Source organism: Apium graveolens, chromosome 10 (assembly GCF_009905375.1).
Source record: "Apium graveolens cultivar Ventura chromosome 10, ASM990537v1, whole genome shotgun sequence".
Classification (NCBI taxonomy): Eukaryota; Viridiplantae; Streptophyta; class Magnoliopsida; order Apiales; family Apiaceae; genus Apium; species Apium graveolens.
Window position 1 is genome coordinate 227807869 of NC_133656.1, and position 26901 is coordinate 227834769.

Below are 26901 nucleotides of genomic sequence, written 5' to 3' on the forward strand. Positions count from 1 at the left end.
TATACATTATTATAGTATAGTATAGATAATGTGTATCGGGGTTATTTTGAACGGGCATTATTAACATGTGAAATTTTATTTTGGGCTTCTCTGTTTGAATATTTTTTTTTTGAAAAACAGATAAATTCTCATAATTCTATATATTTATAATTATGTCAAATTAAGTTGTTCAAAAAATCGTATCCTGGCGTTTTCTTGAAATCACGTCCTACTCGTGAAAACGGGATTTTAATACAACTTTATAAATATGAATGTTTGTATGAACATGATAAATGTCTTTCAGAAAAAATATGTTACACTATCTATTGAAATGGCGTTGTGAAATTATCTTATTTTGTATGTTTTGTTTAGCTTTTACTCGATGAAATCTGCACATGGAGACTTTACAGATGAGTCTTATTTAATATTCTAGTATGAATATATAATTAAATAATCATAATAAATAAAAAACACATTCCAGTGTGATTTTGAGAATCAGTTTGAATTAATTTTATAGTTGTAAATAAATTGAATTTGAATATGGGGGAATCTTTCAATTATGAATTCGTTGAGGAAAGTATGGTTGGAGTCACAAATTAAATATGAACAAGTTTGTGGTTTGGCCCGTTTAATAGTTATGTTTGGAATTTTTTGATATTACATATTAATAGACCGTAATAAATTTCGTTTGATTGGAGATATTCAGAATTTAGATATCAGTTTCGTTAATTCCATATTTATACCTAATATTTTGTTCAATTTTTTTTCTTAAACCCAATTCCTCCCCGCCAACATTTCCCTGTAACCAAACATTACATTCCTATAAAGAATGTCGTCTGCTAATACCGGAGAAGATCTGTCACTGAATGGGCGCAAATCCAGAAGTTATCGAGTAAATTATATAATAAGACAAAATAATTGGTTTCATGTCAGTTATAGAACATTGTGTTAGAGAAGCAGACAAAGATGGTAGTAAAGAAATTCAAATCTTTTCGAAAGACGATGAAGCAAGTATGGATGTCCGATTAGTGCTTATGCTTATGCAAGATTAAGAAGTTTCAATCTGTCTGAATTCGTAAGAATTGATCAAAATTCGGTAAAGGATGATGTTAAGTGTCGTTGGAGAAAAGCAGATCAAGAATATTTTCATCATTGATCATGATTTTGTCGTCATCGCCTCCATTAGTGTAACCACTTCTTGTCAAATTATGCCTATAAGTAGAGATGTTCAAAAAAGCCGAAACCCGAAATTCGATCCGATCTGGAAAAAAAAACTGAAAAGCCCGATCAAGAAAAAAATCCGGTCTGGTTCGGCTCGCGGACCTAAAATAGGCCTCCTTTTTACTCGAAAAATTGGCCCGGCTCGAAACCCGAAAAGCCAGGATAAAACTTCGGTTCGGCCCGGATAAAAGCATAGGCTTTTTGAAAAACCCGATTACAAAACCGATTTTTTATATGAAATTTGAAAATGTTCAATACTTTTTATGATTTTTAAAATAATATATTATAATATTAGAAGCAATTAAGGTATATATGATTATTTATATATTATATTAAAAATAATTATTTATTTCAGTGTCTAAACTACTCTATCTGATATATCAAGATATTATTTTTTATGATATTTAAACTACTCATAATTCGAGTTATAGAATATTAAAATATTTTTTTTAAATACAAATAAAAATGCCTGGATAAAGTGCGGTTCGGCCCGGCTCGCGGGCCTAAAACGAGCTATATATTTTTTAGGAATCGCGGCCCGGTCCGACCTGATTTTTAAAAACGCCCGACCCGTTTTCAAAAAAACCGAGCTTTTAAAACCTGGATAAAATTCGGCCCGATGAGTTTTTTGTGCATCTCTACCCCTAAGTAGAAATTCCGCATCCATTAGTGTAACCACTTAATGTCAAATTATACCCGTAAGTAGAAAATTTCCGCTTAAGAATATCAAGATCAAGGAAACCGACAATTTTTTATTTTACGTCTTGTAGGGATCCATATCGGTTTGAAACAAAAGCGATTATCTTCTCCTCCTTTATACAGTTTCATTCGAAAGCAACTTTGACACTTGGAAAATTGTATCATGTTCATCATTTAGATAAACCAACTTTCTTTCGAGCGGTAATTTTTTATGTATTTATTCATCATTACCCATTACAAAGTGGATTTTCAAACTTCTTACTCGATTGGTTGCAACTTGAGGGCGACGAGACAACAAAGAACAAATAATTAGGTAAGTCCCATGTGAATTATACCATGAGCTAAGATTTGTTTCGTCTTTTTTCAATTAAAGTCATCTGGTTTTTCGTTTGTTTGAAATGAGTATTAATTCTTGCGTATATGTTATATTATTTTTTTCATTTTTTTTGTATTTTTAACACACACAGAAGCCGGAGTCTTTCGGAAAACAATCTCTTTATTCTTTGAAATGAGGGGTAGGCTGCATACTTCTTACCCTTCCCACACCCTGCGTTAAGCGGGATATACCGGATATGTTTGGTTTGGTTTGGTTTCCATTTTTCAGACCGTGGGATGAGTTTTTTATTAATCAAAGGGGAGTGGATATGGGAGAGCGGTACGAAAAATCAAACTTTTTATTTATTTATCGCAAATTAAGCACTAAATTATAGATATTTAATAGAAAAATTATTCAATCAACCAAAATTATATTAAATTAATTTAAAATTAATAATTAAAAAATATTTGAAATTAAACATATTCATTTCAGCACTCAACTAAAAATATGAAATCAGAAATGATATTTCAACCCAATACCAGTTCAACCAGATTCTCATTTCAATCCTATATCAATTCTTGAACCAAACGACCTCGACTATACATACTCAAATTATCAGGATACCCGGTAGTTGATAGGTTTAAAAAGAATATCATAATAGTCAATAAATTTCTAATCTTTAAGCTGGAGTTATTGCTAATGGTATATTTGGTATTGTTGTTACAAATATTAATAACAGCTTTTCGCTAAAAACAGTTAAAAAACTGTTTGGTAAAATTTAAAAGCTGTTTTTCAGAAAAATGTTTTTAGCCTAAACCCCCATATTTTTAGAAAAAGTTGCTTTTCAGCTGTTGCGGGAAGCAATGCTGATTTCACCATCAAACCTTACCAAAATTATCATTATTTTTAATTTTTTGCATCAAAACATATACGTATCAAAAAAATTACCAAACAATCATCTAATTTTTACAAAAACACTTTTTTCAGCAGCACTTTTCTAACAGCACAATAATTTTTAACATTAATCCCAAACCGAGCCAAGCCAGTAACAATCATCGACTAAAATTTGAAATTTACTTTTTCATATTAATTATGTAATTTTAAAATTTAATTAAATTATCAAATGGATATAAGCAATTTTACTCAAAATTTGATAGGCCTAATTTCCGTATCAAAGAAAAGAACAAGAAAACTCTACCGGTACGAAAATTAGTGAAAGTGAAAATTAGTGGGAGAGGTACTCGTCTCTCTCTCTCTCTCCCCTTAGCGGAAAAAAACCTCTCTCAATCTCTCTCCCTCCCTCTCTCTCTGATAAAGTTGCTGATATCGAGCTTTGATCGACTCAACCCTTCTCCATGCATTCTGCCAAACGTATAATATATATTTTGATAGATTGATCAAAATTAGGGGTTGGGAAAGGGTGATGGGACAAGCCTTTCGCAAGCTCTTTGACACCTTCTTCGGTAACACTGAGATGCGAGTATACCCTCCCTCTCTCTCTCTCTCTCTCTCTCTCTCTCTCTCTCTCCCTCCCTCCCTCTCCCTCTCCCTCTCTCGCCCTCTCTCTCTCCCCATTATTTATCGTCCTTCTTTACATTTCTGTTATATGCGAGACATTAGATTTATTACAATCATGGTCATTCTTTAAATTTATGGCGTTGGCTTTTAGGACTTGATAGTAATATCATACTACACTTACATAAAAAATGCTAAGCGAGAGATTTAAGTATAAGATAAGAACCCTACAAGCATTTGCAGTCGATAAATGAACAAAACTAGGGTTCTGTATGTACATTGCAGTAGGCATCAAAGTTATTGCTAATGCTCCTATGCTATGCCACAAATATTTTACAAAAAACTATTACGAAAATCTAATAGGAGGCAGTGACATATATGTTTCATGTGAGGGAGGCATTGGATGCGGTTAAACTGTTGTGTGGAAGATTGAGGACTGGAAGGCTTTTTATGGTATGGGGAGTGTTGGCTCGAGACACTTGCTCACATTAAATCTGAGAAATTCTCATGCACTGATGATGTATTTCATTACTATGGAGTATTATATTTTTTATGAATGTTATCTTTGGTGTGACCGGATGATATGTGATATGTACCGCTTAGTTCACTGAATTTGTTTAAGTGCGAACCAATTGTGTTTGATAAATGTTTTACATAGAAATTCGATAGGGTCATCGCTGGTTATACTTTTTAAGGGTGTGCCGATATTTTTTTTAGGAAATTGATAAATAAACTCCAAATATTGATATTTAAGCTCCAATTAACTTGTAAATGACACAATTATCCATGATAAATAAAAATATAATGAATTCCCTATTGAGAACTCATGGGCAAATGTGTACAAAATATATCCACAAATTAAAGTTGGAGCTTAAATAGTAAAAGAAGGAGTTTATTTATCAATTCCCTTTTTTTATACTGCATTAATCGTGTGTCCTTGCTTACAAGTTACAACAATGATTTTTAACCTTATTTAAAAATTTAATAAAGTTTTTGGATTGGTAGGTTGTAATGCTTGGACTGGATGCAGCTGGAAAAACAACTATATTGTACAAACTGCACATTGGAGAAGTTCTTTCAACTGTTCCCACAATAGGTAAATAGTTCTTTGTGAGAAATTAGTGTGTTCCAGATTGCTTAGGCTGTTAGGCAGAGGTATTACATTTTAGAATTGAAGTATGCTAAGTTTGTGATTTATTCTCTTTTACTGCAGACTTTCGGTATTCTTTCCATTTCATTCGTAAGTTCAAATCCATACTACTAATTAGTCGGGTCAGCTCATTGCTTTTACCATGTACTATAAATATATCAGTCTTTTCAAAAATGCCTCTTTCAATATAAAATAGTTGGACAGTTGGTTATTATTTTAAATGTTAAACAACTAGAACTTATGAAAAGTTTGTGGAGATGTCATTCCAGTAAATATGCAATTAATATAGCCAAAAATATCTGCTAAAGCATGGGCTGTTAATTACTGCATCCTCCAGTTGGATCCAAAATATTAAGATATGATTCACATGATTTAAGTGTAAACAAACTGCCTAGCTTATTGGTGTTCATGGGTATTTCTGTGGTTTAATTTTGTGCCTTTCTGTAAAAGAGAACAGATCAGAAGGATTCATGATGGAAAAGTCTTTTTAGGTTCAGCTACAAATATCTGAAGGTTCCCTTTATCTATTGTTGACATTCCTAGCCGTGCCAGAGATACTATCCAGGCCCATATTTTTGCTAGTCAATCTTTTAATGACAGCATGCATTCATCCTGAAATTCTTTTATTCCATAGGGTCCTATTGGTTGCACGACATACAGTCGCCATGTAATCCAAAACTGATGTGGATTTCCATATTATTTCCTAGTCCATGTGCAGGATATGCCCTTCCTCACTCTCCCAATAATTATGAAAAACGGTATCTCGTCAGATCGAAGAAAAGGAATTAAGGTAGGTGAACTGACAAAAGTATTATTTAATAGTCTTAAATGATGTCTTTGATCGTGAGTTTGCCAAAAGGTCTCTAGGTATAGCATTTACTAGATTCCAGATTGAGGTCTTTATTCCAACCAAATGGGAAGATGACTTCATCTTCAGACCCCTTATTTGACCCCAAGAATGGATTGGATCGAAACGACTTTCCTGTCAAAGCCCTTTTTTTCTGTATTAATTTTTGACCGCGCGGAATCTCCATAGCCAATTTTCCATTTTTTATTATGAAATCAGAAGGTGCCGCCTTTGGTACTACTCTTATTTTACACGATCTGGGAACTTCCATAACGTTGGCGTGATTCGGTTTGCATACTATTTTATTGTCAGAACTATTTGTCAATTATATAGGTCAATGATCCCTAGGGCTTGGTGGTGTTCAGGCTGAGTGGGAACTTATGGTATTGATACATATATTTCTACCCCATGTAGGTTTCAATGTGGAGAAAGTCCAGTATAAGAATGTGATGTTCACTGTGTGGGATGTAGGCGGACAAGAGAAACTTAGGCCATTGTGGAGGCATTACTTCAATAATACAGATGGACTGGTAATGAATTGCCTTGATAAATTCAAGTGAATGCTTTTGTGTATTTTTTAAAGCTTTTTTTGTATTCTTTTTCATGTCGTCGCATCCTTCAAAAAGCATTTATTATTATTATTAGAAGTCACTTTGCATAGTTTACAAAACTCTAGTTTACTGTTTGTTTTTAAGTATGTAGTTAGTACAGACAAAAGCTACCAAACCAAAGTATTGTAAAGGTACTACATAATACAATATAGTCATGTAAATTTAAGATACAATGCATGTGAAATTGACTTCCAAAGCCAAAAATTTAAGGGTATCGTGTATCAGTCATAATCTTTTCTAGCTAGTGTTTAAAAGACCATTTTGGTTGAATATATATCATAGATTAAGGAAGATGGAACCGTAATATGTACAGGTATTTTGACTGTGAAACGTCTTGGTGGAAGGAATATTGTTGGAGTGTTTAATTTTGTCGTACTTTGAATAGCTTTAGGTTTTCTATCTTAGGACAGTATAGTGGGATCGGTCTTCCGTAACGACGTCCAACTGATTTTGATTAGCAAGCTTATACTCATATGCTTTATGTGGCCAAATTTATGAATCTAACATGTTCTGGAGCAGGTATATCTTTGAGATCTTTCAGTATTTACAAAGGGTCATTCTTAATTTGTTTTCTTGCAGTCACCTTTAGTTGGACCAGTATGTTTCTCATAATTTACTAGCTTTCACTTGAATGTCATGTAGGCTCAGATGTAGGTATGTATGTAGTTGTGTAGAGCGCTTAATTTAAGCACACCCAGTAAAGCATTGGGTATACGCCGGCTTTCTAAAATCTCAGCCACTAGTCCACCTCTTAAGCAATAATAAGCAATAAGCACCTACCTTTTTTCAGAACACTTTGAAAAGTAGGGGGTTGAAGATCTGACTTTTCAAATTGTGACCGCAAATTTTGTCAACAAAAATTAGAACGTGCCAACTATGAGGAAAATTTTGAGAACCTTCAAGAAGGTGGTGTTCAAAGAATGAACACAACGTAATGATATTAGTATTTTCTCATATTATAAGAAACCAAGTTGTGTAATATTTACAACATATTATGTGAATTTGTTTCTCTTACATAAAATTGGGCTTCTCAATTGCACTATTGACTGTTGTTTATTATTTTTCCATTACATGTAGACCGTAGAGTAATTGTTTTCTTATCTAGTGCGCTATTCAACCCGTGGGAGGCTCGTTGCACTTTTTGTGTTAAACAATGATGGGTAATATAGGTGGAATGGTTCACTTAATATTGCTTTGTGCTTAACCTATTCAGCCAACTGATCTTGACTTAAATAGCTTGAACGGATACTGACTTCCACTCTTTTATGTGCACAGATCTACGTTGTTGACTCTCTGGATCGTGAAAGGATTGATAAAGCTAAGGCAGAGTTCCAGGTCTTAATGATTTATAAATAACATTCTACTTGAGTAAAATCGTCCTGTCTTGATCTTCTTTTTATTTTAGGCAATCATCAAAGACCCGTATATGCTTAGAAGTGTCATCTTGGTGTTTGCAAACAAACAGGACATGGTATGTTTTTTTTTCTATTGTGGTATATTTTACATATTTTTTCAACGTGATTAACTTTTCTATACGGGAGGGGGATTGTATACCCTCAACCTCCCACTGAAGTAAGAGGGCAGATATACCAGCAGGGGGAACCCCAACAGTCATGGGTATGATTTTTGCTTCTCAAGGAAATTGATTATCCTAAGAGCAGCATACAAAAGCTAAATAATTTATATATGGATTATGAAGTCGGTAGATCATTTGTAACTGACACGAAAATTCAGTATATTAACTTTACTCCAACTCCTTGGCTTAAATCCATAATCCCTGTAGTTTAAGCTTTAAAGTCTGCTTATATTGTATAACTGTAGTAGCAATAGGTATTGATCACCCTGAAGAGATATGGAAGGTAACGTTTGTAGATCCTTATGAAAACCGGTGACCAGTAGCTGAATCCCAAAAGGTTCACCTTTGCAAACTTGTTTACTTTCTCTAGTCTCAAACAATTCTTTGATTCCTGGGATCTCAGAATTTTATGGTCAGTACTCAGTCCTGTCTAGATCAAGATGATTGAGCTAGACTGGTGCTTGAATCCTGGTTATCAATCAAAATAGCACAGCCTTGTATTGCATGTTACCACTTTGATTTTGAAATGGTATGGCCGCTGAATTTGTTGTTGCTTGAGCTTTTAGTGAAAATGTAAATTAAAGATCTCACATACAAAGATATGTTACTGTGTTAGTTATTATAAAATTAATAATTTACGTACGGTATCTTTACTAATGTCCACTGAGAGGATCTATATACTTGGAGTTTCTGCTCTCTGTATATATGCATAGTTGCTGTAAAACTACAATGCATGTTACTTGTTTTTTTCCTGCTATAGAAAGGAGCAATGTCGCCTATGGAAGTAGGTGAAGGCATGGGTCTCCTAGATCTCAAAAATAGGAAATGGCATGTACAAGGGACTTGTGCTTTAAAAGGAGATGGCCTTTATGAAGGGTTGGACTGGTTGGCGAGCACTCTAAAGGAGATGAAGGATACAGGTTTTTCTCGTTAGGCGCCTCATCCTTCTGGTAGACCAGGTTAGAACATCTTGATCATGTTTTAGTTACCTGTAGTGTCAAAAATGTTTACTTACACATTCCTGCCACTTCTTTACAGGTTTATTCAACAAACTTTTTGGCAAAGCTCAAGGTGCAGCATTTAGCACATTTTGTGTTGGAACTATAATGCATTTCAGATATAATTCGAAGCTAACAAAAATTATAGCATGGTCGGTACTTGATATACCATTAACTTCCCTGTATATTATTAACCCTGGGTTGTACAAGTACTTTATACTTACCATCCTAGTATTATGTGTGTTTCCTTAAATTATGAATTCATTCACTATCCTATATATAGAAGAAAATCCTCAAGAATTTATAGGACCTTGAGCTATCTAAGGCAGAATTGCTGATATAAAACTATGAAACAGCCAATCTTTATCAAGTTGGTGCCTGAGGGTTTTTGATAACAGGGTAAGATGTATGTCGAAAGATAATTGAATAAATAATCGCTGATCCACATTCTCCTGCTGGTCCTTCAATGAGATAATTTTCTTAATCATAATGCAAAGGGCCCAAGCACATGGTACATGCATATGTAATTTAGAAACTAAACTAAAGGTTTGTCCTATAAGAGTAATGAGTTTGCCCAAATGACACTTGAATATATTTGGTGGGATAAAAATTCACCAGAAACCTAGGACTCCTTTAGTTGGAAGGGGAACACTGAAAAAAATTATGACTCATCGGTAGGCCTAGAAACAGGTTCCACAGGTCTACCGACTAATGTTTCGAAGGCAGACATATCCAGCATCATATTATTGCTTATTTCGTTCTCCGAGGCTGTTATTTCTGACATTGCTGTCTCATCCCTGTCAACTATCATAGGCTCAACTCCATTTGCTTCCAATTGTTGTGGCTCCTCCTTTGCCTTTTCGGGTTCATTCATAATTTGAATCATAGGTGGAGGATATGGATCAGTACTGATGGTTAATGTGGATGTCACAGACAAATTCTGCACCAGACATTAAACAAAGTTAAAAATGAAGGTCATTAATGACATGATAGATGGGCTATTACAACTAAAAGCAAATCGACATGACTGGTCCTTCATGAATTCAGTTGTTCCTTCTACGACAACCTCCTCTAAGAACTTGATAAACTATTTAACTAGAAAACAAAACAAACTTGAAGGTACATGAACAAGGAAAGATCACGATCACATTTTTAAGTCTACTGGGTCTCCGTTCGCTTCTTACAAGAACAAATCACCCATTTTATCCCAACTTCCCAGTTGTGAACCCTAAAACTCTCAATAAAGAGAACTCAAGTAATATTATATTTTTTTTACTAACAAAACAGTGAACATCAAAAAATTTCTCAAAAAAGTCTGCATGTTGATCTACGTTCTCACTTACCCTTGACTACTCTGTCACTACCAGGCACATAGCGACTTTCGTCTTTTTCTAACAAAATTTTCAAGTTTCTAAAAGACATGTTACTATATAGTAAATTAGGCATGTAAACTTGTAAACAATTCATGACTACATTACACTTTCACTAATGTAAGTTGAGTACAATCAAAGTGCGAGGCCTAAACGTACAAGATATCACTTAGTTATATCATTTTCATAGAATCATAGTAGTCCACATACAGACTTCCTCATTTTATACTTGAATAATCTACCCTGAAACAGTCATTATCTCATGTTATTTTGGGTAATCCCAACTATATACACATTCACGCTTCCTATTCAATATTAGTTCATTCCCGCATATTTAGGTTTTATAAACTATACATCATATAATACAGTTAGAGATGATATCAGCAACATGATGTCAGCATACTTATGTCACTAGATAGGGTTTACTATTCCAATCTTGGGGACCAAGTTTTACTCCCTATATAAGGAGAGCAGCCCCCTGTTGTAAAGATAAATAAATACTGAAATACACATTTCTCATCTTCTTTCCTTTATCACATACACACACAGCTGATATATACAAGCTGAGATGGTATCAGAGCAGGATTCAACATAGAGAGGGAAGAAATCACATTAGAAACACAACAGGGCCTTCCAGTTTTCAAGTAAACAGAGAAGCTGTCTATTCTGTTGAAAAATCAGATAATCAAAACACAACGAAACAAACATACAAAGCCATTGCAGTACTGAGCACCACAAGACGACCTCGCACCAAGAATCTGGCCTGAAAAATCCTTCTGACGCTCTCTCACGCGCCACCAGACGCGCCAAATTCCGGCTGTACGAGCTACACGCGCCGGCGCGTGGGAACTCCCTGTGCACTTTCCGGTGAAACTCTTTCTGGGATTCTTGCTCTTCTCCTCGTTCGGAATCTATTTGTGGTACTTTCTCTTGAATCTGATAAATTTTTAGTTTATCCTCCTTTTGTTGGGTTTAAAACTGGATATTGTTTTGTGTACTTTCTGGGCTTCTGCTCGAGTATTATAATCACTGCCTATGTATATGAATATATACATATACTAACTTGGTCAATTAGTCAAGTCAAGGGTTGATTATAATCTGAAATTTATTATTTCAATATTGATTCAATGGCGGAGGTTGTTGATACTGCAAATGAGATTGTTGCTACAAGTAGCAATAAATCTGGATTTCATAGTACTCCTTATGTGAGTCCTAAATTTGATGGGAAAATTTTTCTCGAATGGTCAAAAGCTTGCACGATGGCACTCAAACCCCATAAATTAATGAAATATATTAATGGGAAAGCCAAGCAACCTAAGGAGAGCGATGCAAATTTTGATGATTGGGATTCTGAAAATGCCATGGTCTGTTCGTGGTTGTTTAACTCTATGGACTATATTTTTATTGATACAGCTGAAGAGGTGTGGAGTTCTCTCATCCGGACTTATTCTTTCTCCGGGAATATAGCCAAGCGATTCGAGGTGAACCGAAAAATATGGGCATTGGTCCAAGGAGATCGAACACTGACTCAGTATTATTCAGAGCTTACATCATTATGGAGTGAGTTGGGGCATTACATTATATTTGAGTGTAAACATGCTGAAGATCAGGAGAAATATATCAAAAAATGATGACAGAAGAAAGAGTGATGAAATTTCTTGATGGGCTGTCAGATGAGTATGATTCAATTAAAAATCAACTTATAGGACAAATTCCTTTTCCTACCGTAGAGGATGCATATGGACGCGTCCGTTTGGAGGAAAGTCGAAAGCAAAGTATGACTCCAGCGACTTAATCTGACCGATCTGCACTCTTAACAGGAAGTATTCAACAACTTGAGGAAGAAAAACCAGAACAAGTATCGGTGGCTTTAATGAGTGAAAAATCTATCTCTCAGTGTGACTACTGCAACAAGATGTACCACACTCGTGAGAACTGCTTTATCTTGCACCCTCATCTCAGAATCCGAGGACGAGGAGGACGCACCCGAGGAAATTATCGAGGTGTCTCATTTGGCATAGGCCCGGTTAGGGGCACAGGAAGAGACATTCCTTTTAATGCTCATCATACGGTAACAGAATGCGAGTCTCCTACAGGGACGATGACTGCTTCAGAACTAAACGTTTTCCGTCAAATGATGTCTCAACTGAACACCACTCCACCTACAGTTCATTCTGCCCATGCAGGTAAATCTTGTCACTTAATCTCCGATAAATGTCCTACATCATGGATTATTGATTCTGGAGCATCAGCACATATGACTGGAAATTCTAGTTTCCTAGAATCATATCGCAGTGAAACAGGCAATGTTTGTGTCGCTAATGGAGCTCTTGTACCTGTCCATGGACGGGGCACTTCTCTTTGTCTCTCATCATCATTACCATTATCAGATGTTTTGCATGTTCCTTCTTTAACTGCAAACTTATTATCAGTTCATCATATTACTGAAAATTTCAATTGTTCAGTAACTTTTTTCCCTTCTCACTGTGTATTCCGGGATCTGGCGACAGGCAAGGTTCTTGGCAGTGGTAAAGTGGTGAATGGTCTCTATATCATGGAAGGAACTCCTACTTCTCCTTTAACAAGTTATCAGGTGTCATCCAAATCTAGTATTGTTTTGGAATCTTTATATCAATGGCATAAACGGCTAGGTCATCCATCTTTTGGTGTTTTAACACGTCTACTTCCTAATTTAACAAAATAATGTTCGAAGGAAGATTTTTTCTGTGAACCATGTGAATTGACCAAACACAAAAGGTCACCTTATCCATCTAGATTTAAAAGAAGTTCTATTCCTTTTTCTACTATCCATACTGATGTTTGGGGTCCATTTCGACATCCTACACATGATGGTTATAGGTGGTTTGTTGTTTTTGTTGATTGTCATTCTCGACTTACTTGGGTTTATCTTCTTAAACACAAAAGTGAAGTATTCAGATGTTTTAAATCTTTTCATCACATGATACAAACACAATTTAATGCCTCTGTTAAAATCCTTCGAAGCGATAATGGTACCGAATATGACGGTCCATTTACATCTTATTTGGATACATGTGGTATTATTCATCAAACTACATGTGTGAAAACCTCTCAACAAAATGGGGTGGCCGAAAGGAAAATTGGTCACTTGCAACAGGTAGCACGGTCTCTTATGTTAACAATGCATGTCCCTAAATATCTTTGGGGCGAGGCTGTCATGACTGCTGCATATCTTATCAACCGTCTTCCTTCGAGTGTTCTACTGTTCAGAACACCATTGTCCTTTGTCCCTGCGCCTTCCTCTCATCCATTGCCTCTTCCATTATTTGGGAGTGTTTGCTTTGTTCACAATCATTCTCCATCTCGAGATAAACTTGATTCTCGTGCTCTCCGTTGTGTTTTCATTGGTTATTCACCAACTCAAAAGGGCTACAAATGTTATCATCCTTCTTCGCGTCGTATATTTGTTAGTCATGATGTTACCTTTTGGGAATCTATCTCTTATTTCTCCCCGGGCTCTTCCTCTTTGCTTCAGGGGGAGATTAAGCGACACAGTATTGATAGTGAAGCTACAGAGGAGTTACTTCCGTTCATCAATATACCTACTCCAAACATAAGCCCAAACACTAGTTCAAACACATCATCATCACGTTCACGTGTGTGTAGTGAGTCGGATGATCTAAATAGATTTGATCGACCAGATTTGATAACTTTTTCTCGGAGGAAAAATGATAATGCCGCCACTTTACCACATCAAGAGACCTCTGACCTTGAGGCAGATCCGACAACTCCGATAATTGAGACTGATAATGGTAACACTCTTGATCCTACTCTGAATCTTCCAATTGCTATTAGAAAGGGTGTCCCCTCTTGTACTAACCATCCTATCTCAAATTTTGTTTCATATAATGCATTATCTTCTTCGTCACTTGCTTTTGTGACATCCTTGTCTAGTGTTTCTGTTCCACGTACTTGGCAGGATGCTTTGTGCGATCCTAAATGGAAAGATGCCATGATAGAAGAGATGAATGCATTGAAACACAATGACACTTGGGAGTTAAACTACTCTCCCCGCTGGAAGGAAGGTAGTAGGATGCAGATGGCCTCTATCCGAGTCTTGATATCATGTGCAGCAAACCTTGGATGGGAGCTCCAACAAATGGATGTAAAAAATGCATTCTTGCATGGAGACCTAAAAGAAGAGGTCTACATGGACATTCCACCTGGATTTTCTACAACTGCAACCACCGGAAAAGTATGCAGATTAAAAAAGACTATATATGGATTGAAACAGTCTCCAAGGGTGTGGTTTGGAAAATTTCAGAGAGCTATGGTCAAATTTGGCTACAAACAGGGTAATTCAGATCATACGATGTTCATGAAAAGAAAAGGTGAGAAGATCACAATATTGATTGTTTATGTCTATGACATCGTGATCACTGGCAATGACACATGTGAGATTGCAGATGTTAAACGGAGACTTGCCTCCGAATTCGAGATGAAAGACTTGGGAAAACTAAGATATTTCCTTGGAATTGAAGTCTTTAGAAGTCCGGGTGGTATCTTTCTTTCACAACGGAAGTATACACTTGACCTGTTAAACGAAACAGGTATGTTGGGATGTACACCTGCAGATTCTCCTATAGAAGCGAATCATAAGCTTTGTGAAGATACCGGTGACACGGTTGATAGAACTCAATATCAAAGATTAGTTGGAAGGCTAATCTACCTCTCACACACAAGACCAGATATAGCATATGCAGTGGGAGTTGTAAGTAGATACATGCATGATCCTCGTCAACCCCATTTGGACGCGGTTTATATGATACTAAGGTATCTTAAAGCTGCTCCCGGGAAAGGAGTGATGTTTACTAATAACAAACATCTCGGGGTTGAGAGCTATACAGATGCAGATTGGGCTGGATGTCTAGATGATAGACGTTCCACATCAGGATATTGTACATCTGTTGGAGGCAATCTAGTTACTTGGCGAAGTAAGAAGCAACCAGTGGTTGCGTTATCTAGTGCTGAAGCAGAGTATCGAGCTATGACTCGAGGTGTACGTGAATTGCTATGGATTAGATTATTTCTAACGGAGTTGGGACTTACATCAGACACACCGATGAAGCTGCATTGTGATAACAAATCGGCTATTGCCATTGCACATGATCCAGTTCAACATGATCGAACGAAGCATATTGAGATTGATCGACACTTTATTAAAGAGAATATCAATAATAATGTCATCAATATTCAGTTTGTTAGATCAGAAGATCAACTAGCTGATGTTTTAACTAAGGGTTTAAGTGAAAAAATGCTTCATCCTCTTATCGACAAGTTGCGCATGAGTGATATATATGCACCAACTTAAGGGGAGTGTTAGAGATGATATCAGCAACATGATGTCAGCATACTTATGTCACTAGATAGGGTTTACTATTGAGGACCAAGTTTTACTCCCTATATAAGGAGAGCAGCCCCCCTGTTGTAAAGATAAATAAATACTGAAATATACATTTCTCTTCTTCTTTCCTTTATCACATAAACACACAGCTGATATATACAAGCTGAGAAATACAAAGCTCCACAATTAAGTTCAAATATTAGCCAAGTCAATGGTCCACCATACACATTTGAGCATTGATTTTGGGTCAGATATACTGCAACAACAATACACTCATAGGCACCATTAAATTTTTGGTGTTTTGTGCCATGGCTGGAATTTATGAGGAAGTCATGAAAGTGATGGGTATGCATGACTCAAATCTTAGTACATAAACCGTTGATATTCATATCTATGTTATATGTAAAAATATTTGCATAACAATAACAAGTTAGAGATTTAGTTTAGCATAGAACACTGAAATTAAGAGAATAAAAGGTCCATGCAAAATCATGTCACCTACTCAATATATTCGGTTTTAATCCTTACCTTTTCTAGTGCAAAAGCAAGCTTTGAAAGATTTGGATAGATGCTTCTTGCAGCCAATAATATCTGTCATGTGAATTAAGTATTCGAGTTAAAACATAAAGCATAAAGCACCTTAAAAGGAAAGACAAATATTAAATTTCCCAAGTTCAACTTTCCCTCAAGCAATATGACACAATCATGCTGCTTCAGAATTCTAATAAACAGGAGCTAGAGAAAGATAGTTAAACTTAATATATAAGTAAAACCAGAAGTACCTCGGACAGCCTTTGAAGGGTAAAAGGTGGACCATCAACAAAATTATGAAGATCTGCAAAAAAAACATATTACGACTTCTAAACAAATTAAAAAAATGAAAAGGTATTTAAGACCTTGATCAGTTTAGGCCCATTTTGCATTGCTTTCCCAGGACCGAAAAGCAGCTTTTAGCTTATGTGGCTAAAACGCAATGTTTGTTAAACTGTTTTCCCAATGAGCTTCAGCTTACACAACTTAATAGAAAAACTGATATTATTTTTAAAGATAAAAATCTAGTTGAGAACTTAAAATTATCTCTATATCTCCTTGGAAAATGGAACCTAAATTGTAATTAAAAAAATGTCTATTGTTTGGTTCTGTAACTTCACTCTTTACTTCTCTAAACCTCGTACCTATTCACCCTAAGTTTTTCCCAAGAGAGATAAAGCGATAAACATCTGATAATCTGTACCCAGACACCACACGTATAATCAAACACTAATTGTCGAAATATCTCAACCCAGGAACACTTGAAATAATCAGAAAAGGTATAATAAGTGGAAGTACCATCATCCAACCTTTTGACCAACTCCATGTAAGTCTCTCCTAATGACAAAGTTTGTTGCTCATTTGTCATTTTTGCCTCTGGATACTCGGAGAGAACCTATCAAGTTAAGTTGATATGGCGTTAGGAACAAAGACAAGGTTCAATCTCCCATGACAAGATACAGACACAACATGCTATTGCAAATTATAAACATGTGAATATATCTCTACACAAGCACGTGAAACCATATATACTACAACAATAAAAAGAAGTCCAATCAAAATGCTTCCCTTTACCTGCTTTAAAAAGAAGGAAAACATGCTCTTCAATTCATTCCAATCATGCCTGAGTGGTATAAAACAAAAGATAAATAAATTAAAACATAAATAAATTAAAACATTCCAAAAAAAAACTTTATATATAAATATGAAATTATTATAGAACTTTACAGACTGTAATCTACAAAACAAGTGCATCATAGGTTGCAGGATCATCTGAACATAAACAAACATATCATATATGTATGAGTATTAAAGTCAGACGATGTCGTAACTTTGCATGAGAAGAGAACGTACAAAATGTATGAATTTTGGTGCCAGCACAACCAAGATTTTGAATGTCTTCAAAGTGAAATACTAAACTTTTTTACTTTACATCAAGTCCAAACCTTTTCTCCTCGAACTACTAGATTTTATTTTTTGCATTGTGACAAAAGAGCATACCATCAACAGATTATGTGATGCAGGACAACCCATTAAGAAGCACAAAGAAACTATTCAGGAACAATAATTTTGGCTTTGGAAGCCCATTAGTTAGAGTTTCTCGAATTACTTAATTATATATTAAATTAGGAATAGCCATCTTTTAGAGTCTATTAAAAATGAGGAAATATTGTTTAGGATTCTTATAATTATTGATTGATTATTGTAATCAAATCAAATTATTTATTTGTGATATTGAAAAGCTGTGTTTTATTCTCTTGCGTGAGAATTGTTTTACCCTAAAACCCTACTTTTAACCCTAGCCCCCATCATTATGGTTGTCAAGTTGTCGGCATGCTGATGACATTATCCAGTCATCTAATCAGCTTGAGATATTCCCAATATCGTGCAACCCAACCTAATATTATCGACCCGGCCCGGTACTAGATCATAATATATACATATATGGAAGGATAAACACTTTAGTTTGCATGCACAAATCATCAAATTAAAGGAGCAATTCAAACAATAATCACATAATATTATTCGTGGCTAGCTAGGAGGCATGTTCTAAAACCATAATGGGCCAATGGAAAACCAAGCATCATATGAAGTTTTTCCGAGACGATTTGCTGTTAAAGACAATCAAGCAAAGGTGGAAGGATAATTCCCTATGTGAATATAATCACAATATGAATTTGAGGCTTTGATTTTGCACTTGTGTTGGTTTGGGTCACTTAAGAGTAGTTAATGGAGTAGTAGTATTATAAAATACTTTGAACAACTAATATCACATTTTACCACTTACATATAAGTAGAGAGAACCTTGATGCATTAATATTGATTAATCATGGCAATATTAACAGCTATGAATCACAAAAGTATTTAGCGTTCTTATCGGCCTTAGTTTTTAATGGTATAATTGACGTATTAAATTTAACGAATGCATAGATGTTATATACTACACTATAAACTCGTCAACTTAGGACAAGGACAAGTTGCTGACTTACTAGCCTGACAGTACATTGACTTAACTAAAAAAACTATTATCTGATGCATATTCCTAACTTTTCATTCTGTGCGAGGCTGGCGGTACAGGGAATAATTCTAACCAAATATAGGCTTCTGAGATTTGGAATGACAGCAACTATAACATGTAGACTCTGTAATGTAGAGGACGAGACAAGGACTCATCTCTTTCTTGACTGTGTGTTTCTATTCCAGAAAGAATACTCATGCATGCTTAGTTACAAATTCAGACTGGCTGTCCTACAATTAACCATTGCAGTTACCCTCCCGTGATAAATTTTATTGGCCTGCTCAAAAAGCTCTATCCTACTTCTTCCATTTATCATATTTGACAGCAAAGATATATACAAGATCGTGATATGACTTATGCTAAAATCGCAGAGCAGATTGTTTGATTCATAAGGTGTATTAGGGAACGATTGCATAGTTCTCATTGATTCAAGCAGCTGCTCCAGAAGGATCTTTCTTTCATCCTTACCTTCTTTTAGCTGGTCTTTTTGGAGTCCTTAGATAATAGTCCTACTTTGTGGTCACATACTTTAGACTACCCAATAGTTTAGTTGGTTTCTATATTTGCCTTGTTTGTTCGATACTACGAATGTTTTGCAAGATTATTAAGTGGGGCGTACTGGACGTCTTTTCTCTATGTTTAGTCCTATTTATATTGGGGGAACGCCTCTTGGATTGTGTATTTTTTAAAGCTTATCTTAACTTGAAAGAAAACAATATAGAAAAATTTATGTGTGACACAGAAACTTAAATATGGAACTACGCACACACTTGTTTGCATCTATAAATACTAATTTGAAATGATACATATTTCATCATTGGTAACACTAAAGGGACTAGCACGAGTCCATGACAAGACATTAAAGTCAACAAAGGAAAAGTACTAGTGACTTATTTGCTGGGATAAGATCAGATGCGAAGTCCTAAAAGAAAAAGCATACTTTTAATTCATAAATTATCAGGGTAATACTGCCGGATAGTGCAACCAGTCTGAATTATGTGGCAACTGTCCAAAAACAAGTTGTTAAATATGGCCAGGTACCAATCTTGAATTTTCAATACATTATCCTGCAGTGTGAAATCCCAGTCTTGTTGTACTTAGTTATTTTTTAAGTGAAATTTAATTGATCCCTTGACTCCATCAAGGCTTCTGTCATTTGTTTCGGTTTCTCCAGCCCCCGCCCCACCCCAAATACCATCTTGTAGCCAGGTTGTGGAGTTTGTGCACACCAAGGGAAAAAGGAGTTTCAAAGGTGAGAAAATGATTTAATTATGGTACCCAATTACTTTATGTTTTTGTGTATAGAGTCTACATCAGGTCCTACTAAGTAATTAATTAGTCTCTTGAACTCAAAGTCCACCAGACTAGAGCAAAGCGACAACAGTTACTATACAAAAATTATGCAGGTAAACATTAAACATAGTACTGTTACAATCTTTGTGATTTACACCATGCCATCATTTGAGCAAATAAAATCAAACGAATATTTAATAAGGCTATATAATGCATATTAACTAAGTTACATGGGCTCGGGTACGGGCGTCAGGCGTCAGACAAGGGTGCGGATCCAAGTGTCAGACTCTTAGTTTTTAAAAAAATTAGGATTCGTAGATATGGATCAGAAACTGGACACTAGTCCCGCATATAACCTTCATATAAGTGAATTTATACCAACTTTTTATACTTTACATTTCTAATTTAGTGTCCTCAAACAAATGTTATTTTACTGCATAAATCAAAAGATTAACATGAAAATAGTAATCTATTGACATTCCTATCCAGAATTAAGTTGTTGCGAGCCCTAGTAAATCATTTTGAACTAAATTTCTTAAAGTCCAAGTGTCCGGTTTCCATATGAAGGATCCGACTCAGATCCCATACCCACACCCATGTCATATCGGCTCGACACGGGTATGAGGGCAAAATTGAAGAGTCTGGGTAACGTAGATATTAATCTGAATATCCAATGCTATAAAGCATATTAGGTATCATATATTACTTCATTAAACAGACATCAAGGGTATAATATAAGTGATAATTACATAAGGTTCTAAGTTCTAACCATACCAATACTTGCCAGTAGCCGCTATAACTTCCAGTATGCTTTTCACTTCGTCTTTAGCTATCGTATTCTTGGATTCTTCTCCCCTGAAATTTAAGTTCAAAATAGAATTAACACGGCTAATGTAATCCGCTTAAATTAAACTCTAATATTTTTCATTTTAAGCATAACAGACGAAGTTCAACAAATTCAAAGACCTGCAAAGAATCACAAAATCTCCAACCATCGCAACTTCCATTTACATTTCCAATTAATCTCATACATTCAAAACTCACTAAATAGAAAATGTACCCATCATTCGGGGGACTAGAAACTGCATTGTGGTGGTTCTGGTCCACAACAATATCGGAATTAATAACTGACTGCGGCTCTCGATTCTCAGTCAACTCTGAATTTTCAACTGGTGTCTCCATCTCAACCCTTGCATATTTAAAATCATAATTAGGTCAATCAAATCAATAGTATAATTAACAGATATCTTAATTTAATAAAAAAACTTAATTAAATAGCTAATTAAAGCGAGCTTAGCTTAAATTTACTAACTAGAGGGAGTAACATAACCTTAGAACCCTAAGTTTTGGTTCCTTTAAAATCGACAACATGAATATAAATATTATATAAATTAAGAAGAAATTTAGTTGGATAAATTTGTAAGTAATTATATGATGAGAAAAATAAAATTTACCGTGTACGACGTCGTTTACTGGTAACAGCAGTGGTGGAAGCGAGGAGATGGAGAAAGCGAGCTGCCCTCTCAACTGGGAGAGAGTACTATTACTGGTTGATATTTGCTGGATACGACGTCGTTTAGATTCTATGGCGGGCCACGTTTTTAATTGATGCAATTGGCCCCTACAATTTTTTTTTTCGTTTTTTTTAGGAACCACCAATTTTATTTTAATTTCTGGTATGAAAAGGGTATAAAAATTTGCATTTTAGTGAAAATTGAGCTTCTTTTCGGGTGTTCAGATTTTTTTACAAATGACAAGTAATGTATTTTTTTTGTGTTAAATAATGATGTTAAACTTGAAGGTCACAATTATCTACAGTAATATATCACAAACCTTTTAACAAGTCTATATCATATCATAAAAATTGAAATATTGTTGAAACGATACCTACTTTTTGATATCGTATTCATATATTATAATTGGTTCATATTTTCATAATTGAAATCTGATTATTAAATAAATAAACCCTATGTATTTATATCAAGTAATAAAGATTAAGTACCAATTTCCAAATAGTAATTGCAATTTTTTATCTAATCATTTAATTTTAACTTTATAATATTAAGTGAAAATAACTTTTAAGCGATATTTTTTAAATATGAACAATATTTTTTGACCCGTTAAAATTCTGGATGAATAATAAATATGTATATTAGTAAAAAGTATCATTTGTTAAATAAAAAGTAAATTAAATAAATGATTATTTGACATTAAGTTTACAACTCAAAAACCTTATTTATTTTCAATTCACATAAGTTATCTTTTATGATTATAATTTACTTCATTATCCCAATTTTTATTTTTTTTCTAACAAATCATCTATCCTTTATATATCTACTAGCATAAATCTCGTGCGATGCACGAGTTTTCATTAATATTTTAAATTTTTATTTATCAAGTTATATTATATTTTTAAATTATTTATATAAATATATTATGATTATAAATTTATAATAAAAATAATAGAATAACATGTGGTCGTAATTTAGTAGACTAAATAGACTATTTCTAGTAGTTTAACAATTTAGTAGTTTAGCAGATATGTAATACTATTATTTATATTCTTTAATATATGATAAGTTGTATTCGTAGTTTAGTAGGATAAGTATACCATATTTAGTAGTAGTTTAATAATTTATTAGTTTATCAGATATATAACACTATTTATTTATTTTTGTAATAATTAAAATTAGGAAATTATCGTTTAACCAAACCGTTGAACCAAATTATTTGTATTCCGGCTATTATAATATAGTATAGATATAATAGCTGAGACATTTTAATCCTTGTGAAATGACTATTTTGCCCTTCAATTTGTCTACCCGCACGGTCCAGCCGCTCCACATTCACAAAAACGCAGAAGAAGTTCCCAATTTACAGAATCGCAAGGAATAAAGGAGCTGAGAGGCGTGAGTTTTCTTGGTAAATTGAAGTCCATATAGTGTTATGTATCTGCTTATATTCTTTTGGCATATCTATTAAGTTACACGAAACTTTGCCCTTCGTATATATAAATTTAATAGAATATCTATTTTTAATAAAATGAAAGTAATAATTTCTAAGGATTCTTACTTCTTAGGTGATGGGTTCTTCGAGGAAATCTCAACGGATTAATAAAAAAGAAGACTTCTGGTTATGACATTACATTGCATTTAGAGAATTATAGTTCAGTAATGACATAAATACAAACCTCTTTAAATTTACAAGACCATTACAAGGTGTCAAGGTCTAATGCATCTGCTTTAGAGTCAAGGTCTAATGCATCTGCTTTAGAGTCAAGGTCTAATGCGTCTGCTTTAGAGTCAAGATCTTCGTTAAGACTTCAATTTAACTCAATGTTCAACTGATCATAACATTCTTGCAAGTTCGTAAGCTCAATGATTATACTCCTCTCTTAGTATTTATAATATTTACATGGTTGAAAAGACTGGTTCCTTAGCAATATTGAATCTACTGATCCATGATCAGATAGACCTTACATATATACTGTATCACATGAGCTTATAGTTGTCATTCTTTTAATATTTAAGGAACTCACTTTCGAGACAACTCAACAAATGAACAATAGACTATTCTATAGATCCATTAAAATGCTCCACAAAATCTGGCAGAGAGACCTGCAGATTATCTAATTAGAGTGTTGTAGATAAAATAAAGAAGGAATGATATGAAGTGTGATAATTATTCATATCTGTTAAATGCAACCCACATATGCTTTGGGCTACATGTATTCTTATGGTTCCTTGTAAATATACATTTGGTGGCTGCTATGGCCTGCTTGAATTGTTCTTACATTTGTAATTATAAGCCTACATCATTAGATTTTTCCATATCGGAGGTCTTGTGCTTTTATACTAATATTACATTTCCTTATCACATATCCTTACTTTATTATTATGATCTATATAATAGCAGAACATGGGAATAAAAATTGCGAGACATTTTGTTCCTTGGGGAATGACAATTTTACCCTGCCCTCTATGTATACCTCCCAACCACATTGTCACAAGCGGCACTGTCCAAACACAGTTCCTGCAGCTGGTACGTCTTTATCTTTGACTTATTAATGATTTGAGCTTCCAATGAAAAAAAAATATGAGATTTACTTGGGTTGCATCTGCTTAAAAGACCATTTCTGCTTTCATCTATTACAATAGTTTTCTTGCATCTCTTATTTTTGGTAAGGTTTTATATGATTTGGATAAACTAAATATTGTAATGTTGTGTAAGAAGCTATTTAAATAGAGTGCTATTGGTTTCAGATATAAAGTAACTCTATTTGATATAGTTCACATGTGATTATAATATATTGATTAAAGGAATTTAAGGTGTCGATCTTGTTGTCGTAGTTGCGTCACTATGTTCTGTTTTGAGTGTTTCTTAAAAACTAAGCGACAATGTAATTCTTAGTTAATTATACGGCTTTGGTTAAAATATTTTTATCGAACCTAAACAGTGTAATTCGAAGTTAATTTTAGGGCTTCTCCAACTAAAGTAAGTGTTTATTGTTGTATTCTGTAACAGAAAGGATGGGTCAGATGACAATGAAATTCGATTGGGAGTCGTATGATAGTGACTCTGATGGGGTTTGAACTATAAGCTTTGTATTAACAGTTAATTCAAGTAATTTTTATAATCACTAGACTGCTTCATTATTTAACATTTCAACTAATTTATAATTCGGGTATATTGTGTAATGCAGAAGCCCAAAATTTAGGAGATAATGTTGAGGATGTGGATGGTTGTGCTTTGTAGACATTGTACACTTATTTAGTGCCTTTAGCAAGATATGCGGATCTGGAGAATTATGTTTAGATAATTGCTGATGGAGACAAAACTTCATTCCGCTCTCAAACAATCCATCATCACCTTCTCCTTAAGGTACTGTCGTATCTATAGATCTGTATTACAATATTAAACTTCTAATAGTGCTTCAATATCGTCACATTTTGTGTAATTGCATTTCTATTTGTTATCCATACACATTATCCGTCTGTAATTGACTGTTAATAAAATAACAACATTTATAGATTTTAATTAAATCATACTATGAGTTAAATATGAGGGAGTACCTATGATTCTGAGTTAGAATTGTTGCTGTGGTATTTATTTACTTTATATTAAAAAAGTATAATATAACTTTACACACAAAGATGCGCACACACACACATAAGATACTGATTTTTTTAGTCTTTTTAAATGATTGCAACAATGTAGTCCTTCCAGGTGGACGTCAGAAATGCGTAACCTTTACTTCCAATAGCTCCAAGACCACTCTTCAGGTTATAAGGTTAGTGCATCATATAGATCAAGATTCTTTCTTGTTCTCCATCATTTTACATTTAGACACTACCTTAAGAATGTAATGATAGATAAGTCGATCATTTCTGTGATTTCATTAATTAACAAAGTCTCATTGTAATAATTTTATAATTTTTGTTGAAGAATATTGATGTTAGGTTTATCTGATAAAAGAAGGGGTAAGAATCCGAGAGTTTACATAAAGCAATAAATGGGCGCAAACGTGGAGGTTTAAAAACTTGGACATGCATGACTCAATATTTTACAAGTAAAGAGTTCAAAACTAACCAAAAAAAATCAAGTACATTTATTCAACAAGAAAGGCAAAGGCTGAATTAGTTAATTTGAAATTTAACCGGGCCACTATTTAATTTACTGGGAAATCAAAGGCACTGTTGAGAGAAGCGTAGGAGTGTTGTCGAGATACAGATGCATCATTTATAGATCAAGGCTATGTCGTTTCCCGGAAAACCATGTAATTAGATTATGACTCTGTATTTTGGTTACGGGTACTTTTGTTAAGATTTATGTATTTTGGGAACGGGTACTTTTGTTAAGATTTTGGAACATGGAAATGGACCAGCATTAAGCCAATTCAAGGCCCCGAGATGCAGAAGAGATTTAGTTTTGCTTACTATACTAAATGCATGCACCATCCAAAGGTCCTATAGCACTGAATATGTCTCAAAATGGTTTGTAATTGTAAATAACTTAAAGTGGTTTAATAGCTTATCTTGGTTAAGTCATTTTGTTTGAACACTGTAGTGTTCTTCCTCTTTCTGTTGAGTTGTAATATATTTTGTTTTCAGATTAATATTGTGGTAAACAGGGCGGTGGCATAGAATTGGTGGATGCGTTCGACGAAGTCAATATCAAAAAGCTGTAAGTGATTAATAGTGCTATCTTCTATTGTTTTACCTACATGAAACATATGTTAAATATTATTTTTAAATTATTTTATTAATATTATTTTGTTTTTTTGCAATCAAGAACCCCTAGCACTCCTAAAGTTAGAGCCACAAGAATATAGGATTCAAAACTCTTTTAATGGGCAATCTGTCATTCACTATTGAGGAAGCCGATAAATGCCTAACCCCGCATATTAGGGACCGTGGAAAAGCGAGGTACATTTACTTCTCTCTAGGAGCTAGTAGAAGCACAAAATGCTTACTTAGTTAATAATGTAATTCTCTCATATGCGATGGATTTTGCTGCAAGAGAGGATAAAGAACCCGAGCTAGGGGTGTACACGGGCCGGGTTGGCCCGGTTTGAAGAATTTATCAACCCATCCTATTAAAAACTGTTTGATAATTTTTGAACATAACCCATTAAAATTAATTTGTAACCCAACCCAATTTTTCCTGTTACGGGTTGGGTTATTTCGGTTCGGTTCGGTTTGGACGGTTTATTAAACTTTTTACTACGATGATTCTCACTCTGCCCAACTAAACTTTAGAAAATTACTGTGTAATATTGTAACTACAGGTAATTTAACTAATCATTTATGGGTTCCTCATAAGTCATAACCTTTTGTCCGATCTCTCACTCAGAAGAAACTTATAGGTGAATTGTATGGTGCACATGTTCTTGTA

The 26901-nt window shown here is 34.4% G+C and overlaps 2 protein-coding genes across 5 annotated transcripts; one reads left to right on the forward strand and one right to left on the reverse strand.

Moving 5' to 3' along the window:
* The first annotated feature begins 3440 nt into the window (after positions 1 to 3440).
* Positions 3441 to 9165, forward strand: LOC141692874 (uncharacterized). 4 transcript variants are annotated; one of them, XM_074497821.1, is made up of 8 exons: positions 3441 to 3695; positions 4736 to 4826; positions 4944 to 4970; positions 6142 to 6257; positions 7614 to 7673; positions 7744 to 7809; positions 8675 to 8873; positions 8953 to 9165. In XM_074497821.1, exons 1-7 carry the CDS (start codon positions 3639 to 3641, stop codon positions 8846 to 8848), a joined length of 591 nt encoding a protein of 196 aa, XP_074353922.1. In that variant the 5' UTR covers positions 3441 to 3638; the 3' UTR covers positions 8849 to 8873; positions 8953 to 9165. The 4 variants fall into 4 exon arrangements, with proteins under 4 accessions (XP_074353922.1, XP_074353923.1, XP_074353925.1 ...); XM_074497822.1 differs by having other exon boundaries at positions 8675 to 8864; XM_074497823.1 differs by lacking the exon at positions 4944 to 4970 and having other exon boundaries at positions 3443 to 3695.
* Positions 9166 to 9319: 154 nt separating this feature from the next.
* LOC141692873 (uncharacterized) lies at positions 9320 to 21603 on the reverse strand. The gene is made up of 8 exons (XM_074497820.1): positions 21462 to 21603; positions 21068 to 21196; positions 20782 to 20862; positions 17271 to 17319; positions 16995 to 17091; positions 16448 to 16500; positions 16194 to 16256; positions 9320 to 9852 (listed from the first exon to the last, which is right to left on the reverse strand). The coding sequence occupies exons 2-8, from the start codon at positions 21187 to 21189 to the stop codon at positions 9574 to 9576; spliced, it is 744 nt and encodes a 247-aa protein (XP_074353921.1). The 5' UTR covers positions 21190 to 21196; positions 21462 to 21603; the 3' UTR covers positions 9320 to 9573.
* Positions 21604 to 26901: the final 5298 nt, after the last annotated feature.